Source organism: Carassius carassius, chromosome 25 (genome assembly GCF_963082965.1).
Source record: "Carassius carassius chromosome 25, fCarCar2.1, whole genome shotgun sequence".
NCBI classification, from domain to species: domain Eukaryota; kingdom Metazoa; phylum Chordata; class Actinopteri; order Cypriniformes; family Cyprinidae; genus Carassius; species Carassius carassius.
In genome coordinates this window covers 22,759,143-22,778,782 of record NC_081779.1, presented here as the reverse complement: position 1 = coordinate 22,778,782, position 19,640 = coordinate 22,759,143, and the positions used below count along the sequence as shown (strand labels likewise).

Genomic DNA, 19,640 nt, shown 5'->3' with positions numbered 1-19,640 from the left:
ACTTTACGTATCTTACACACATTAATAGCACTAAACGTCAAAAGGTGTTATAAAAACCATATATAAAATATTGGTTCAAGTTGCACCGATTACCTTGAGCATATCAAACATAAGACATAAAACATTATTTGTGAATACAGTTAAACCTTCAGATTTCTCAATGGTCGTCCTTTTGAGATAGTTTGTTGAAAAGTTCAGTTCGTAGAAAGATTCTCAAGCTAGCAGGAATTAAGCAGAGTCATGGGATGGGTCCTGTATTGGTTCTTTGTGTTGAGGTCCATTAATTATTAACGATTCCTGTGACGTTTCCATGATCATGTGATGCTTCTGTATACACAGGGTCTTTGTATCTCGTGTAAAGAGTTAATGTCATAAACTCTTTTAATTGGAAAGCAACATGGCTGACAGGAAACCAACCCAGATGTTGAGGTCACATGTTTAGCTCAAGATTAGTTTTCTCTATTTTGCAACAGACTTGTCCTCTGTTGTATGATAACATTATCACTTCACTTAATGTCGACATAGCTTTTTTTTTTGCAGTTCTCCTTGACAGGAAACGGGTCCAGACAATCTAAGTATTGTTCCTCTTCAGCTAATCATTAACTTAGTTAGATGAAGTAGACTCTTATTCCTTCGGCAGATGTAGCCGATACTGCATTTATTGGCGTGACTGTTCACCGAGGTCCTACATATTGATTAGGTCCTAAATTAAAGCATTCAACGGAAAGTGTCTGTTAGGATCAATAATGACATTACTGACTAGTGTTAGATACTGTAGCTTATGAAAAGGCAACGGGAGAAATAAACATTAGCTTTACAGGAATCTTACTTTATGCACTTTAACAGAAAAAATAGCAATAGCATATATCTTAATAGTGTATAATAGCTTTGACTGCAGCTGCCCTCTTTTGAGTCAGTGCTCGAGCCCGGGCCCCTCATTTAAAATGCTCTTGACACACCCCTGCATTGGTCAGATAAAAATAGAGGCATGCCCTTTTAGAACAGTAACATTATAATTTTGAATTGTATTCCATACATATAAGGTTTGTTTTTTTTATTTATCCCATGCAATGTCATACACTATTTTTACAAACAAACAAACAAACTAGGAAATATAATATTAATTGACAAAGAAAATTACAGTTGGGACAATTTTAATACGGCTTTGTTGCAACATACAGACACTAAACTCGCACTACAACAAAAATGACAAACATGTTTTCTTACTTTCCTCATCACGCAACAGTACTAATTCATGAACATTTTATTTTGTTTATATTAACATTTATCACTCTTACAAGCCATAGATATGGAAGACCTTCATTTGGTATCCGTTATTGTCTTATCACTTGTAGTAAAAAGACTTTTAACCTGTAAAGAAACACAAAAAAAGGAAGTATTTAAGCTTTTATGTGGTGGTTCATCCAAAAATGGAAATTCTGTCATCTTTACAAATTATGATATTGAGGTTTAAACAATATCATTAACTGGTTTTCCACTGTAAGGTTTAATGGTTCTAAGAACAGTAAGTAATGGTTACAGTTAGATATCCTCTTGAGCCGAACTGTGTTGGTCGAATGAGTGTAGTGACATCACCACTCAGCATGGGTTACTTGTTTGTTGTCTGATTCTGGCTGCTAGTTTCTCTCTGTAGATTTGTATAACCAGCTTTGTTGTCAGCCCCACAGTGGAAAATGAAATCATATCCATACTGGCTGGGCCAGATCAGCATGGAATGAAACAGTTAAGCAACAAGAATGGTTCGGCCTGATGGTGGAAAAGCGCTTACCTGTTTAGACAAAATTGATTATTTTGTGTTTCTCAGAGGTTTAAAATGACATGAAGGTGAGTAAATAATAGAATTTTCATTATTGGGTGAACTGTTGCTATGAGTGAGTATAAATTTATTCAGATCTCTCAGGCTCAAATGCTTAAGCAGTGCTAGTGTTCGGCTTCCACATTTACAATTCTGAATCATTTTGATGCAACAATACAGTTATTACATACCGATTACAAAGACATACATTTTCACCTAATGTGCACTTATAAATGGAGCACAATAAGCCAAGAAATGTGTATTAAAGGTGCAATAGAATACAAAAATCCCTTTTATAAGGTTAAAGTTAGAACATTGTGTCCACAGTGTGTAAAGACAACCAGCCTATAATTGTAAAAATCCACCCACTCACTGTTTTATAATCCCAATAAATCATAAACAGTCTGTACACACAAGCAGTTCCAGATTTCTCACTACCATGACGTCATGCTCGGGGAAAGTCCCTCCCAGTTGTGATGCTTTCTGCCATATTATCATATGCAGCATTTCCACCGAAATTACCCAGAACATTTGTACCAGGAACTTTTCCCCCCAGACCTGTTGCTTTCTGCGATTCCACCGCGGTGTAAAGTACCGGGAAGATTAGGCAAATAGATGACCTAGGTGACGTAGGTCTGCGCGCGTTTCTCAATAAAAAGTACGCTGATTTTGGACGTGCATCCTTGGTAGTTCAGACTTTGTGCATTCGACTCGGGAGTGTGATGTCCGCGACAACGCAAATCCGTTTAATCTGCAAGCAGCAGCGTACTTGATAACATCAGTCAGCTCGCCTTGGCTACTGCAATTTTCCTCTCTCTATATTTACAATAAAACGAAATAGGATATCAAATAACACTGCCTCCTTTCGTTTTCATTTAAACATAATAACAGCTGCAGAAATGTACTTAGTTCAGGGATATGTGTATATATATATATATATATATATATATACAGCCATTACAATGAAACGAAATATTATATAAATTTGCCCTTTTTATCTTCATTTTAACATATAGATAAAATGAATACAGACCAAAGATTAACTGTTAGATTTACCCAAAATGAATTATATTTTATGTTTAACCACTAAAGAGACATCAGAGCCAGTGGCACACATCAGAAGGTCTAGCCGAGGTGAGGCTGCTTCTCGGTGGATACATGAGGACTGAGCTCTCGCTGATCGCGTGGAGCTCACCTCTCCGAGATCGGCGTTTTACATTTTTAAATAGGCGCTGTCTTTATAAATAAACCACAGATTTGAGTTTTAAACAACTACATTCTTGCCTGAAATACTTTTAAAATTACATTTCATGACACAATAAGAGTAATATTTTGAAAATGATCCGAATAAATGGTGGTTGAACTCAACCAATCAGGATGTTTAGTGCCCAAGTCCCACCCCCAAAAGTTCCAGAACTTTAAAAAGTACTACCTCACCAGCAGGGACTTTCTGAGGGGCATTTTTTTTACCCTGAACTTTATTTAGTTCCTGGTTCCTGCGGTGGAAACACACCAAGTACCAGGCCTAGTTCTTGGGTAAAGTTCCTGCAGTGGAAACGCGGCAATATACACAACCCTGAGTGAGAAGCTGCGGTCCACCATTACTGTTCTCTTGCTGTAGTTGCTGGAGATGCAATGTCAGCACCAAAGAGCCATTAAAAGTGTTGTGTTTTGGGATGCACCAACGAACATAGGAGTCTCCATAGACTGCTGGGGACATGGTGGTTACCTTTCATTTTCGAAGGAAATGTCACAGAAAAAAAACTGAAAAGTCCTATACTTTTTTCTAACAATTTACACAGGACTGCCTCACAAACAAGGGTCAGTTGTGCAAAGATTGTTTCTGAAATAGGGATCGATACCAATGCTTTGTGCGCAAACGTCCAGACTCCAGCCAAAGTAAGCATTGTGTGTAATATTTTGTTTTCCAAAAGAGCTTCATGGCTCTCTGTAAGTCTAATGTTGCTAAAGCTACCATTGTCTCTGCTTGTTTGCACTAATGCTGCCTTCACATGCTACCAGAATGATCTTGAATAGGAATTTAGTAGTTAAAAATTGCATTTGGAAGCAATGTGAAGTCAGTAATGCGGTCACCACCAGTTAAACCGTAACACCGGTGGCATGCCTAGGAGCATGAGCTATTGAAGCTCCGCACTCATCTGAAAAGGGAGCCAGGAGCCCCAGCTCATTTACATTTAAAGGGGACAAACACAAAAACAGCGCGTTTTGGCTCATAACTTAAAAGTGCCAAAGGAAACAAGCTATAATTTTTTTTCTGTGGGGTATTTTGAGATAAAACTTCACACATACACCCTGGGGACATCAGAGAACAATTTAAAATATTGTATCAGTGCATTCTATGGCACCTTTAGGAAAGTAAATAGGGTTAATTCTGATTTCATTAACAGAGTAACATTTTAAATCTGATCTAAACCCCTTCCCCAACACCACCCTCATTGTTTCGCTGCATCTCCAGATAGTTTTGGGCCGTTGTCCTTCCATGTTGCTCTTTCAGGTGACGGCGTAAAGCAGGCTTATGGGCAAAGCTGACGTGGCAGTACGCACACACATGCGGCCGCTCTCCACTGTGCAGGTTCATGTGATCGCACAGTGTTGACTTCTGAGTGAAGGTCTTGTGGCACAGGGGGCAACAGTGGAGCTTGGAAACTCCACGGTGGACGATCATGTGGCGGTTGAGGTTACTGGAGTGGCTGAAGTGCTTCCCGCAGCATGGACACACGTACAGCCGGTGAGTTGACAGGGAATGCATGGCTAAGTCCTGCGTTGTGGAAAATGCTAGTCCGCACTGCTCACACACCACTGGTCCCGCTACACAGGACGTGGATCCCACCACCGCCACAGACTCGTCAGCAGCTCCATGCTCATTTGTATGTGTCCTAACTCTCATTCCCTCTTCTCTGCTGGAAGCTTCCACACCAAAGTGTGCAGGACCTCCATCAGAGCCAATCTCTTCTCCAGGACTGTACTCAATGCGGACGGTATCATCTGCGAGATGCTGATTGGACAGGTAATCAGCCCCAAAGTCCGCTCCAAAATTACCCATCATTTCATCAGGGGTTGGAAATCGCCAAGCCTCCTGATAGTTACCCAAGAGCTTGCGGTCCTTGAAAGTGTATCTCTTCCTGTGTTTAAAGCCTCTTCCTCTGCCTCCCCTGTGCTCTCCATGCCGTCGTCTCCACATGCGGCCTGCCCCTCTGAGGTCGTTGCCTTTAGCTTGCCCCTCCATACTGGGCTCCTCTATACCTGCGTCCATCGGTTCGTGGTCATTTAACATGACAACAGCTTCTCTGTCTTCCTCCTCAGCACCAGAGGTCTTCTCTGGGTCTTGCTGTTCTTTGTTGATCTGCACCTGAAAGACGTCACTCTCAGGCCCGTCCTCTCCCTCGAAGTGTCCAGATGCATCGGATCCCCTTATCTGTTATGTTAAAAAAAAAAAAAATTAGACAACCGAGGAAACTACCAAAATAAGTGCTGATATGATCCTCTTTGATTTGGGACAGTCAAACTGACAGCAATAATGTAGCAACCATGTTTGATGATTTTACTTGTGACGTGAAATTAAGGAACATATTTTGGCACTTAGCATATGAAGCAAAACCAACATATATTTACACAGTGTATGGTCAAATGACTGTCATCTTTGTGAGGGATGTTGGAGAGTTCGGCATCAGCAGCCTGGAGCTCCTTTCCTGAACTGTGAGGATGCAGTGATGCTGTATCAGAAGGGGATGAAATGGATCCCAACGAATGGGTACTTCCACTGACAATCACTGGCATAGACTGAGGATCTTCCGATTTCACAGTCTGAATAATTAAAGGGAGAAACAGAGAGAAAGACAAGCAAAATGCAAGTAAAAATTGTATAGTTAAACTACTTTATTTGCATTATACTTCTTTATTGGCACAGTTCATCCAAAAATAAATATTCTGTCATCATTAAGACCTTTTGCACCACAGGAACCTTTTCTTAGTACCAGAATTAATTGTGGAACTACCCACTTTTGGGCATCCTCACAACGCAGGAACTGGGTGTGATTTTAGTACCGGACTGCCTTTTTCGAGAACCAAGAGCAGGGTCTAACCAGCACAACTGGTACTAACCGTGACGTAAGTAGACACTGATTGGCCAGACGCATTCGAAAACACCCTCACCCGCCATGATTTAAATCGCCGTTGTAACGCAGTAAAAACAGAGTCGGGAACCGGCGAACATTCAAATAAAACTTTAATAATAAAATAAACAAAACAAACAAACAAAAAATCAAAACAAAATAAAACCCAGGCCTGGTCCTCTCTCCTCCTTCACTGTCATTACACCTCCCTTCATCCTTTCAGAGCTCCTCCGTGGGAGTTGAGACCGGTGAGTGGTGCAGGTGTCACTCATCTTCAATTTCTCCACCGGCCTAACTCAGTTCCCACAGCTCTCGGCCTTGCACCACTCGTCACATACCCCCATCACCACTTGCAGGCTGGGGGGTACTCCCGAGACTGTGCTCTACTCCCCCCTCCCCCCTCCGGGGGAGTTGTGGTGTACCTGGGGGTATGGACAGAGAGGCGAGAGAAAGGGAGACGGAAGGATGAGGAGAGACAGAGATGAGAGAGGAGAAAAAAAAATTCCAGTTCCCAGACACACTGGCACTCGGTCCTCCACCAGCTGGGTGAATTCTTCCGCGGTGCCCAGCGGTGGCACTGGATAGCCCTCGGTGGACGGCATGACGCTCCTCCAATGCCTGGTGGATGGTGACGGCTCCTCCAGATTCGGGCAGCCGGCAGGAGTTCCCTGCTTCTCCTCAATCATGGCTATAGCCTCCATGCGTACGGCGGCTACTCCTCCGCTCCCTCACGGATGGTAGCCGTCCCTCCGCATCCCGGGAAGCCGGCAGCGAGCTCATCCGTCTCCCCGGCAACTCACTCTAGCCCACCGCCTCGAGTGTCCATGGCAGCAGACTGCTCTGCCATGCTTGATGGCACCGTGGATTCACCACAGTGGCGAGGGATCTAATAAAACTTTAATAATAAAATAAACAAAACAAACAAACAAAATCAAAACAAAATAAAACCCATGCCTGGTCCCATCTCCCCCTTCACTGTCGTAACTCCTCTTTTTATCCTTCCGGAGCTCCTCTGTGGGACTCGAGACCGGTGAGTGGTGCAGATGTCACTCATCTTCAATTACTCCATCGACCTCGCTCTGCTCCCATGGCTCTCGGGCTTGCCCCACTCGTCACAACATGTAAACATACTGTTAACAATTTGGCAACTTATTTCATAAGTATGATGAACAGCAATAAACGTACAGACGCTGAAGTGCAGGCACTTGTAGCAAATGTAGCACTGCCAGTTGTTGTTAGAGATTCTTAATCCTCCTTTCAAGTCTTTCAAATCGCTTTACGTATACGTCGACATTCCATGTCCATTATTGTGAAACCCGTGATACACAACAAATACACAGCTCCGACCACAGCGTCCTCCATCCTCCTGTTGTTAACATTGTTCTTCTTTGTTAACGTTGTTGAACGTTGCGCACAAATGACATCATTGTCGACCAGCTAACGTCATGTCCTAGTACACATGGTCGGTGTGAATGGAACCCTTTAAATGGTACTGGGAAATAGTTCACACAAAATCGGCCCAGTACTTTAATACTGTACATTTAAAGCTCTGCGAACCCTATCTATTACTCAAGTCAAGTTTGTTTTTACTAAAATGAATCAAACAATCAACGTAGGCTGTCAAGTTCCAGCAAATACCAAAATTGCTATAGTCACAAAATATTATGGTTCAAGAAAATTTGGAATATAAATCTCTAGTCACATGGACCTTTTATGGTGTTTTACACTGGGAGCATGACACTATGCTTTTGCTGGAATTTGGAGAAGCCTCCTGTCTGTCATAGTGAACAGTAGCTTTAATGGGCCTCTGAAGATAATCTAAAATGCACTAGCACATCTGGTCTTCAATCAGCCAAAGAGGACTGCTGATCAGTATCAGAATCAGTAAGAGCTTTATTGCCAAGCACGCTTGTGCATACAAGGAATTTGTATTAGTGACATAAGCTTCCAATACACAGAAACAAAAACACACAGACAATTTGCAAATAAATAAGTTGTATAAACAGTTGTGCTATTGATGATAATGGAATAGGATTGAGTAAGATGCACTGTTCATGAGGTAGATTGCCTGGGGGAAGAAACTGTTCTTGTGCCTGACTGTCCTGGTGTCTGCGGCTCTGAAGCGCCGGCCAGATGGCAAAAGTTCTCAGTCCACTAGCTCCCAGCTGTGACCAGAATGAAATTTAAGGCTTTGATGCTGGCTTTTAGGACTGCCACTTGAACTGCACCTCCCTACATCAATCTTGTTTCATCACAATGAGGCATAAAGTTGCCTTCCAAAATCTTCACCCTCTTTACTCCTCTTTGGTGGAATGAGCCACCAACCTCCAACCAAACTACAGAGACCAAAGCTTCGGAAAGGTTTGTTTCTCACATCACTAGTACATCATCTATTACATTGCACAAGTGAGTGCATGTCTAAAAGCGAAGTGGAATGCAGCCTTTGTAACCCTTAGTCCTTCATTAGCTTGTTCAGGTGTGTTTGGTTAGGGCTGGAGCGAAACACTGCAGGACAGAAGTTGGCTGCCGCTGGATAAGACTTTCACAACTTTCAAGAAGCAGCTGAAGACACATCGCTCCCACAAACGCTTAACAACCTTCAACCAATGCACTTCAACCAATGCACACACCAAAATTACTAGTTTTTTCTTTTTTTTCTACATTTATCCTCTGCTCTAGCTTGTTTCTGGATATAGTTTTCTAATAATAAAGAGTATAATATGAATATTGATGGTTCTTTTTGAGTCTCTTTGGATAAAAGTGTTTGCTATGTGCATGTAATCAAAAGAGCATCCTGCAAAACGTCTCCTTCAATAAAGATTTAGGTGAAGTGTTTCATTATGAAGAAACAAGGTCTGCAATGGTGACCAGTGTTTGAGGCCGAGATACTCACAATGGGGCTGCGACTGCGGGGCTGCATGTACTGGCTCAGGGCTCCTCTGCATTTCTCCACCACATGCTCCATCTGCAGGTAGCTGGCTGCAGTCAGGTAGTTCACGATCTCTTTGGCACTGAACTGCAGCATCCCTGTGTAACAGGACTGGAGGAGTTCACATACCACTGCTGAGCTGTGCAACATTGACACCTGCTCGATAGAAAGCATTTGTTGACAATCAAAACAACAAATGGTTTTCAAAATTAATATTGCAATGGAAGTAGCAACAGATCATGTGTTGTGACGTAAATCAGAGCGGAACTGATTATTGAAGAAAGAAGAAAAATGTAGGGTGGGGACTTGGTTCTGTCAATCGGTTGTTGAGTGGATGGAGGCAGATCTAAATATGAGCTTTCGGTTCATAATAAAGGGGCAGAGGATAAGGGAACTAAATGATTAGAGAAGTCTGGCATATGCTTCCAGAGAGAAGCCTGTTGTTTCACTGGAAAATTGAGTTAGGACGTTTTGAAGGTCAAAAAAGAGAAGAAGAAAAAAGAAAAAAAGAAACATTAAACATGGATGAATCATTCACAATAAGGTCAATACCACCCATTTAAAGAATTTAATTTTCAATTTATGCAGACTTTAAATTTTGCATCAACATCTAATGGAATTACATAAATAATGATTGATTTCAAACAGGCTTCTTGAACACTTCCCTGGTTTCAAACTAGCCTAATGCTACTGATTGAGTCAACATTGCATTTTTTGATAAAATAATGTTTGATAACACCTTCAAGTCAAATCCATATTTCACGCACACACGCACACACACACACACACTATATATTGACCCTGGACCACAAAACAAGTCACAAGGGTCAATTTCTGGAAAATTTTGATTTATACATCATCTGAAAGCTGAAAAAATTATTTAATAGAATCTGAAAATATTTGGTCGAGATACAACTATTTGAAAATCTGGAATTTGAGGGTGCAAGAAAAAATGAAATATTGAGAAAATCACCAAAATGAAGTTCTAAACAATGCATATTACTTAACCTTATTTTTGATTTGATAAATTTATGGTAGGAACTTTACAAAATATCTTCATGGAACATGATCTTTACTTAATATCCTAAAGATTTTTGACTGGTTTTGTGGTCCAGGGTCATACACTCATATACATACATATATTCAAACATTTTATACACACATAGGGGCTGTTTACACCTGGCCACTTCATGCGTTTTCTCAGATCGGATAGCTATCTGATTTATCAAAACGGTTCCATTTACACCTGTTCACATGAATGTGTTTTTGCGAAACGGATTTAAATCCGATCTTCAATTCCCGTGCTATATGCAGATTTAATGGAGTGCACGTCACCGAAAGCAACAGATATGAGCTGCATTTTATTGATCATCAGCTAAAATTTCAAAATCAAAGACCGCAATAAGAGAGAGCGGCAACAGCACTGGTAAGATAATTTCGTTTCTCTACTATTAATGATGATGATTGTGTGTTAAGCGTTCGCGACTTACTTTCACTTTGATTTGCGATAGTTTGCACGTTGGTTTAATGAATATATGCTCAGCTTCTCATCTGGTGGTGCGTGTTCCAGTAGCGTCGTCATATCTGGCTATAACATTACATATAGCCTATAGACGGTTTCATCGGACGCACGCGCCTGGACCTAAGTTAACTTCCGGTCTGTGTTGTGTATATCGGTCTGGCTGCGGTGCCTTCTACAAACGCAGTTAAAGTCAATGTGATGAGTAGACTGAAGTTGGGGTCAGGTGGTTGTGCTGCGGGATGTGTTTCCCATACATTTATTTATTTTTGGAGACTCGCCACAATTTTAACACTGATCGATTTTCAAAAAGGCTTCGTTGAATAAACATGAGTAACGTTATGTACTGCACGTTTAATAATAATAATTCCTTACATTTATATGTTTAAATATCAAAACGAGGCACAGGTGTTTTTATATCGCTGTATTTCTGAAGGAAGACTTGCATGTTATATGCCTGATAAAGCAGCGTGTGAGCGTACCAGCTCTGCTTTGTATACAGCTGTTACTGGGGAAACCTCTATTTCTCGCCCTTTATGTCTATGCAACATCTCCTGCTGGCAAAGAATGAATTTGCATTTTCATTAAGTCCGCCTGATCCACGCGGCAAACATATTTTGTTTGTTATCAAAAAATATCTACTCTAGAGGGACTTGGCTGTTGTTATTGATTCTATTTGGAAGTCTACCGGAAGTTAAGTTAGGTCCACAAAAGCGCGCATGCAAAGTAACGTTTGTTTATGTTGTTGCCGTTGAAACCGTCTATAACACACCCTCACACGTTTATTTTTTAGCATTTTGGGGAGGAGTACAATTTACATATGTGGTTTTAACAACCAGATGCATTTACACTTGTCTAGTTTTGTCTGGAATGCGGCCCAGACCACCTCCTGAAGTGGTTTGAGCGATCGGATTCAAATCAGTCTCAATTGCGTTTCGGAGGGCATTTACGGCCCCATACACACATATATACATATATATATATATATATATATATATGTAGGGACCCCTTAAAATATGCCTTAAAAATACACCTTATTTTGAAAATTACAGAGTATTAAAATATATACTTTTGATATTTTTGTTTTTGTTTATTTGATAATGTGATGTAACAAAATGTACCAACATTCTTTGGTTCTTTATCATTTGTACTGTTTTCCTTTATTCAAATGAGGTGTTCTGTTGAACTGAGGTGTATTAACGTTGACCAATCAGCATTGAGCTTGTTTAAAAGTTTACGGACGCAAGTTGCCTTAAGTTACGTTATAGAGACAACATGGCGAGACTGCAGCACATGTCCTCGTGTTACTGAAAGTGAACGTCATTATTGGAGACTTCATTACTTATAGTGCAGGCCCAAAGTGACAGATAGAACTTTCATCATCTCGATTGTGTTTGTTTCAAGTGTTGTTTTTATTTTATTTTACTGTAGTATAATTTCAACCCATTCTGCCGTTGGGTTGCGTCATATGCCTGTTGCGTTAAGTGCGAGATATTGCGACGAAGAAATTTGCATCAAGGACGGTAACTGAATCATCGGTGTTACAAGAAGCACTTCCAGACGAATCGTAATAGTGTCTGGGGAACGAGATTCATCGCGAGCTGCTTTGTTGTTGCGGTTGGATTGGACTTTCACCCCGCTGCGTGACTGCGTGAGTGTTCTGTTCGCGGCTCGTGCTGTAAGTGATCACTTTTCACTGCTTCGTCATTTCCCTGGATGGAATGCAAGTGAATTCGTTTCGACAAATTCTCTGGATGTACTGAGTTTTACTTGAATTCATTTCCCTTGAAAGTGCACCAACAATTGGGCCCCAACGGCTAGCCAAAAGAGTGTGTGTTTTTTTCCATAAGAGACCGTGACGAAACTAATCTATTGTTACTGACTAAATTTTGTGTTAATTCTGTGAAGTGTGTAAATCGATTCAAAGGAGTAATTGTGAGTTTTCAATAATTATCCGGTATATTTTATTTGATTTATCTTTCTCACTTAAAATAAGAAGGGAGAGTGTATATTGTTTTTGAGGGTGATCATTTAGAATACTCAGAGATTAAGGCTATCGAGTACTTAAAGGGTGTAAGGAGTGAAAAACTTTTATACAACTAAACAAAACAGATTGTTTACATTTCTTATTTTATGCTTTGAAACACCAGTTGTATATTTATTTTAATTTTATTTTTTTCTTCCAACAAAAAGTGTTTCATATTAGTGTTTAAATAATAAATCATTGTTATTCTTTTCCCCTTATTTGGAATTTCTGTATTGATTTATTATTTCAATTAAATTGGGGGAAAACTAACAGGAATTTAAAATTCTGGGGAAGTAAATTATAAGTAAATTCATTTTTGCTTTATTATTCCCTGGTGGAGGCACCGTACGCTTATTATTAGTTTGAGAAGAGGGAAAAAACTCCGGCCAATTCAACATTCAACTACCGGGAATCCAGGGTTTTCTTGATTAGGGAAATTTCAAATTAAATGAGTTGAGAAAAGGGTTACATATATATATATATATATATATATATATATATAGTGAATGTCGATCTACCATCTTCTCAGAGTAGCTAATACAACATAGCTACCCGACCTTGACAGAGATCAATGTTTGTCTATGTATGTGTTGTTATCGGTTCGTGCAGGACCAATTGCTACCAGTCTTCAGGGGGATTCACAAACAGCACCTATGAGTAAAGACTATATGGGTATCTTCTGTCACCCTGGGACACCTGGGAGCAGATATAGGTCTTAAGAGAAGAACGTTGTGTCAAACAATGGTCATTTTATGTTCAGAATTTTACATTGTATGTTCAGAAATGAGAATATCCTTGGCTGGACCGGCAGAGAAAAGAATGGAATTCCAGACTTTCTTGAAATGCACAACTACAACGTACAAAATAAGATGGTCTTACTTTCTCCATTTGTGCATAAGGTCTATTACAGTTGATTGTGATCCACTAAAGTTTATTATATTTTACATGATTTAAGGAGGGGGTAACAAATGGGAAAATTTTAATTAATTATATCTTCTGTGTGATTGTGATACTATTTTATTAGATTTCATCCACTTAACACAAAAGGCAGACCATAACAACATAGAAGATCAAATGGTTTGCTTCTGATGATGCTGTAACTTATGTAATTTAACTTAATTTGAGAAGCCGCTCACCTGTAGCTCTGATGAGGGGTTCAGGAGAAACTGGTCCCTGAGAAACGCAGAGCAAGCTGCCAGTACGACCTTATGACCCCTGAACATGCCCCTGCCTCCAGCCACGATGGTGACATCACAGAAGTGCTGCTGCGTCCGCAGGAAGTTCATGTTACTCAGGGCAGTGTCTCCATGCGCAGGCAAACGGAAACTCACCACATCCACATCCATGCTTTCACTACAGCTAAAACGAACAAAACACCCATTTATTTGAAATGCAATACTAGATTAATACAAACAACAGATATCTACACTTAAAATCCTAATGGAGCTTGTAACTCTTAATAACTTTCTGAATATTTCTGTTATTTTGACCTATTTATTTACACTGGAGGAAATTCACAAATTAACATAAGTTACAAAAATACAGAAACAATAGGTCCATGAATATTCTCATAACGCCATGCATTTGCCATTTAGAAGAATTGCGAGGCACAACTGTCCATTAAATGAGTATCTGTGTAATCATTGTCATTGCATTTTTATATAAGTGTTAAGCTCAAGTAGCTCGCACTGTTAGCATCTTTTGTTTCAGACAGACTGTTTAACACACCGCCCTCAGTACAATACAAACACATCACTGATCTGATAAACAACTTGAACTTACTTGAGTGATTTAGCGAGGAGAAATCAACAATCCTCAAAACCAGAGAAACTTATATCAGGTTTATGATGTCTAGAGATCAGTGCAGCTCATCCACATCACGGGACGAAACAGCAAACGGAAACAAACACTCGCGCGGATTTCGAGGAAAACACAAGACAAGTCTGCCGTCTTTATGCGTCTGATTTCTGTCATTCAGAACATCGTTTTTCTGTTGTGCTCCGTGTGTTTCAAAACAATTTCAGCTTCGTCTTCTTCTTCGACTTTTTATGGTGGCTGGCAAACCAGCTTTAGGTGCATTTACCGCCACCTACTAGGATGGAGTGTGGAGCATTAACTAAATAATAATAATAACTTTAGTAGTAATTCTTAAAATCCTGTTTATTAACGCTGTATCTTTACTTAATCTGTGAACCATTTCTATAGTCACATCTTTATTTAACAATTTCTGAAGTGAGATCTGATTTATTTCTATATGAAGTGCTTCTGTAAGTTGTAATCTCGTTGTCATATCCTTTACATTTTATTAAAATTTGTTACAGGAAACTGTTACAGGAAAATCACATTTATAGGGCGGGCCCAGGCTCTGTTGGTGCCCTAGGCAAGATTTTAGATTAAAAAAAAAAACTTTACTATAATATAACATAGCATACAGTCATGGCCAAAAATATTGGCACCCTTGGTAAATATGAACAAAGAAGGCTGTGACAATGTATATGCATTGTTAATCCTTCTGATCTTTTATTTAAAAAAAATCACAAAAATCTAACCTTTCATTGGATAATAAGAATTTAAAATGGGGGGAAATATCATTATGAAATAAATGTTTTTAAATTAACAGCACCATTTCATTCAATGCTTTTTGAAACCTCCATTTGCCAGTTTAACAGCTCTGAGTTTTCTCCGATAATGCCTGATGAGGTTAGAGAACACCTGACAAGAGATCAGAGACCATTCCTTCATCCAGAATCACTCCAGACCCTTTAGATTCCCAGCTTCTCCTCTTCAGTTCACTTTTTATCTCTGTGTTCACCAAACCCATCTTGAGTGTTTGCTGCTAAACAGCTCATTTTTTAGTTTCATTTGACCATAGAAGCCAGTCCTATTTGAAGTTCCGGTCATGTCAGATAACTGAATATTGAGTTTGTTTTTGGATGAGCTAGGATAATTTTTCCTGAATCCCTCCCATACAACATGTGGTGATGTAGGTGCTGTTTGACACTTTTTTTTAAGGTTTTCTGACCCCGAGACTCAACTATTTTCTTCAGTTCTCCAGCTGTGTTCCTTGGAGAGTCTTTAGCCACTCAAACTCTCCTTCGATCATGCATTAGGACGATATATACACACGTCTTCTTTGATTGGAAATTGATGGATGATTAAGGGAATTTGGGCTTTGTTTCCCCTCCTATTTATATTTCTGTGAAACAGGAAGCCATGGCTGGATAATTATATGTTTTTAATCACGCTGGAGTGCTCAAAATTGTGAATATGATTGGGAATATACTTCAGAGATATTTTACTCATAAGAATTTCCAGGGGTGCCAATAATTGTGTCCAACGAGTATTGAGAAAAAATTCATTTCATAACTATATTTCCCCACATTTAAAATTTGTATTATCCAATGAAAGGTTAGCTTTTTGTCATTTTATTAAAAATAAAAGATCAAAAGGATTAATAATGCAGATTAATTTTCACAGCCTTCTTTGATCATATTTACCAAGGGGACTGCTATTTTTTGCCATAACTGTAAATACTGATAAGTAGTAAATCAATTGTGATAATAAATAAATGGAGATGTTGAAGCGCCTTGTATATAGGTATTTTATGAGTGAATCTGATAAAATAGACTCACACAACTATGCACTGTGACAAGTACAGTTAAGGGAAATGTGAGCAATATGCAATGCCTAAAGTAGTCTAAGAGACAACAAAAGCAACAAAATAAAGGCTACATTTTGTTATTTTATTTGTACATGTAAGCCAGCTAGCTAGTTCGTCTAATTAGCATACCCATACTGTACCTTTTATTTCAATTCTGTGCTTACAGTGGAAAATGCTTAAACTTAATTATTTAATCTTTTCAATTCTAGATTATAGTCCTAGTCCTGGTCTTTCCCAAAAGACATAAAGACACTTTTTGGTGAATTAAAAGCAAGCAGTAATGTAACAGATATTAAAACAATATTACAGAAGCTTACATTTATTTTAAAGAAATAAAGTAACATTAAATAAGCATTTAACTCAAGCAAGAACGTTTCATGGTGTCAGTGTTGCCAGTTAAGATGTTATAAAAAGGCTATTTCAAAGTACTACATAAACATCACGAGCTAATACACAGTCGTTAACAAGTGATTTTATTGATATATTTTTTTCTGCTTCTCTTTGCGTCACTTCCTGCCTTGTGCGTCAGATAATTTTCTCTTTTTCACTCATTTTTATTTTTCATTCTCCAAAACTCTCCTCTCATTTCCAACTGTTTTTTGAATATTATATAAATGCCGTCCTTTAGTCTCACCATCCCATTTAATTTGCCATATATCTTTTAATTATTTTTTAATTACCCCTTTTATTTCTAATTTACTGGATGTTTTAAGTTTTTTTTTTCCACCACTTCATTACCTTCTATTCTTATATGTCCAGGTATCCATACAAAATTAATATTTGTTTTTGTTTTTATTCTGAAGAAAAACTTTGTAAAATGTCTGATAAAATGTCTTGTCTAGTTGAAGATTTACCACTCTTTAAACTTGATAGTGCTGAAAAAAAAATCTGAACATTTGACTACTTCAGGTATACTATAATGTCTTCAACCCACTGAAAATTACGTATCCAGCAGGTAACCACGTGGAGGCGCTGTGAATTAACAATGGTTCTCCAAAAAGTCAATAATTTGCAAACGGATACATAGCGAAGTGAATATAACATGAGCCAACCATAACAGCCAAAGTCCCAACTCAAGCACTGACTCTTACGTTCGTTGTTACATACATTTATGGTTGACAATAATTTAAAAAGAGATCAAATCTGAACCTCGTGGTACGAAGCAAAATGGCCCACTATAATATATTTGATCTAATATACTTCTGTTGTTCTATGTCCTCAGGAAGGAATGTTAAAATCATAGTTAATATCAGTGTTTGCTTTTATGTTATTACGTGGATGGTGTTACACTGGCTGATTGAAGACTGGACATACACTGATCAGCCACAACATTAAACCCATCATATAGTCACCCATCATATAGTATGATCAAATGTCATTAAGATCACCCCCGTGCTGCATCGAGGCATGGACTCCACAAGAATTCATTTGTCCTGTGGCTTCTGCCACCAAGACTATCTGCAACAATCTTTAGGTAGAGCCATGTGTCAAAATAACATCCAGGTTTTCCAGGAGGACACTGGCCAGAGCACAACACTGCCTCCATCGGTCCGCCTTCTTCCCATAGTGCATCCTGCTGCAAGCACTTTCCCATGTAAACAACACACACGTACCTGGCCTCCCACCTGATCTAAAGGAAAACATGAATCAAGATCCTCCATGGTCCAGTTCTGACACTTGTATGGCCATTGTACTACTTTAGGTAATGGACCGAATCATCATGGGCATGATGGTTATTTACCACTTTTGGTAAATAACCATTGCATACCAGTAACACCCCACAAGAGCCAGAGCCAGTCGTCCAGGCCAATGCGTTTTGGTCCTTGTTAGAGCTGTCAGCATTTTTAATGTTGTGGCTGATCAGTGCATCTAAACCATAGAACCATTTAAACCACAAGACTTATCTCATGCACTCTAATGCAGATCTAATTTTGCCTGTTTGTGTCAGCCCGTTAATAGCCTTTGCGTCAGTAAAAAGTAGGACAAGTTGCATTTTATTGGTAGAATTTATTAAACACGATTTCATCAAGAAACCATTAAATACAGTAGTTGAGAAGTCTTTTAAAAGGGATGAGATGACACCTCTATGTTCAAAACCTAAATTAGCCTAGTGTGGTTTTCATTAGAACTGTAGATGTTTGAGACTGATAGACTACTAAAGACAACTGATGTCTCACAAAGCATTCCCTTGAAATCATGGGCAAATACTGAATACATCTGAATGAGCACAGTAAACTTACCCAACTGTAATGAGAGAGATTAAACAGGATTTAAAACATGGTCAGGATCAATTCCAAAAACACAATTAATATTGATAATATGTCATTTAACACAACCCCTGGAAATACAATGATCGAACAAACGAACAGTTTATAATCTAGTAATGAAAGCCATATTCCTCAAGCCATGTGATGGAAGAATGTGATAGTAACATTACTTTGATTGATCAATAACTCAAACAGAAAGTGCTAAATCTATGTTGTTGTAAACTACACTTTATAGTACAGTACATGATCACATAGACACACTCATATATATGTATATATATTCTAATTTCTTTCCAATGTACAGTTTACATATCAAATTTATACAGGTAAACATCAAACATAGAGGATTTAATTATTAGTGTTGTGTTTCCATCCAGCTATTTTAATCTTGATTCTTGCACACAAAAATATCTCTGAAATACGATACCCATATGAATATGATGAAACTGTCATTTGCAATCCCCTGTTGAGACGTGTCCAATATGACTCTGTAGCTTGCATTATCATTTGCAGATGACATCAAAACACACATATAAAGGTATCGAAATCTACATTCTTTGTCACCAAACCGATGAGCATTCATTTGTAAAGGTTGTATTCAGTTTAAAAGGAAGACCTGACCTCTAAGCAGTTCATTTATCAGTGTGCACTCCTAATCCCCCAAAAAAGACCTTGCTAAATGAGTCTAAATTTGTCAAAATGAAAAGAAATGGTTGGGTTAAAGGTAAGGCATTTTGAAATGCACCATCATGCAAGTGAACATAAATAAAACTGACATTTTTTCTGCAATATGAGGTTCATGAAAGCCACTAAATAATTGAGTTAAAAGCGAATGCCTTCTGAACTGTCAGTATAGTTAAAGTGAATTCAATTAAAAGTGTGAGGAAATTCAACAGGTATTCTGATAGAAGTCTATTTCCTTCTAATATACTGCCACTGAATTGGTAACGCTGAAGAGAAGTGCAGTCAAAGAGCGACTTTATGTGTGCCATATCTGTTAGTGTTCATTGGTCCTTGAAGAGACATTCAGAAGTTACACTGGAAAGTGCTGTTCACATTTTTCTGTAAACTCATAAAGAAAGTTCTTAATACCTCTCTTTCCCCCAGTGCGTCCCACAGCTGTTTAATTTTATCATTTATAAGAGACACAAACCCATAAATATGCTGGCAGAAAAAAAAAAGATATTAAAACCCAAACTGTCACTGCAAAGAACAACTGAAAATAAAACGTAAAGCTGATTTTGGGACAGATATGGTAATAACCAAGGACTGAGCCACCAATGCATCAT

General features: G+C 38.8%; 1 protein-coding gene across 2 annotated transcripts; it reads right to left on the bottom strand.

Moving 5' to 3' along the window:
• Window positions 1–3,665: 3,665 nt before the first annotated feature.
• On the bottom strand, window positions 3,666–14,474 carry LOC132104428 (zinc finger and BTB domain-containing protein 18-like). Of its 2 annotated transcripts, none has more exons than XM_059509895.1 (5): window positions 14,206–14,474; window positions 13,560–13,782; window positions 8,843–9,037; window positions 5,450–5,641; window positions 3,666–5,252 (listed from the first exon to the last, which is right to left on the bottom strand). In XM_059509895.1, exons 2-5 carry the CDS (start codon window positions 13,767–13,769, stop codon window positions 4,245–4,247), a joined length of 1,605 nt encoding a protein of 534 aa, XP_059365878.1. In that variant the 5' UTR covers window positions 13,770–13,782; window positions 14,206–14,474; the 3' UTR covers window positions 3,666–4,244. The 2 variants fall into 2 exon arrangements, with proteins under 2 accessions (XP_059365878.1, XP_059365879.1); XM_059509896.1 differs by having other exon boundaries at window positions 8,843–9,034.
• Between the last annotated feature and the right edge of the window lie 5,166 nt (window positions 14,475–19,640).

Excerpts from the sequence above, each read along its gene's own strand:
- LOC132104428 (XM_059509895.1), bottom strand. The coding sequence starts at position 13,769 with ATGGATGTGGATGTGGTGAGTTTCCGTTTGCCTGCGCATGGAGACACT. Across the intron at positions 9,038-13,559 it reads ACCCCTCATCAGAGCTACAG|CAGGTGTCAATGTTGCACAG; the intron begins GTGAGCGGCTTC and ends CTTTCTATCGAG. Across the intron at positions 5,253-5,449 it reads GTCATTTGACCATACACTGT|ATAAGGGGATCCGATGCATC; the intron begins GTAAATATATGT and ends TTAACATAACAG.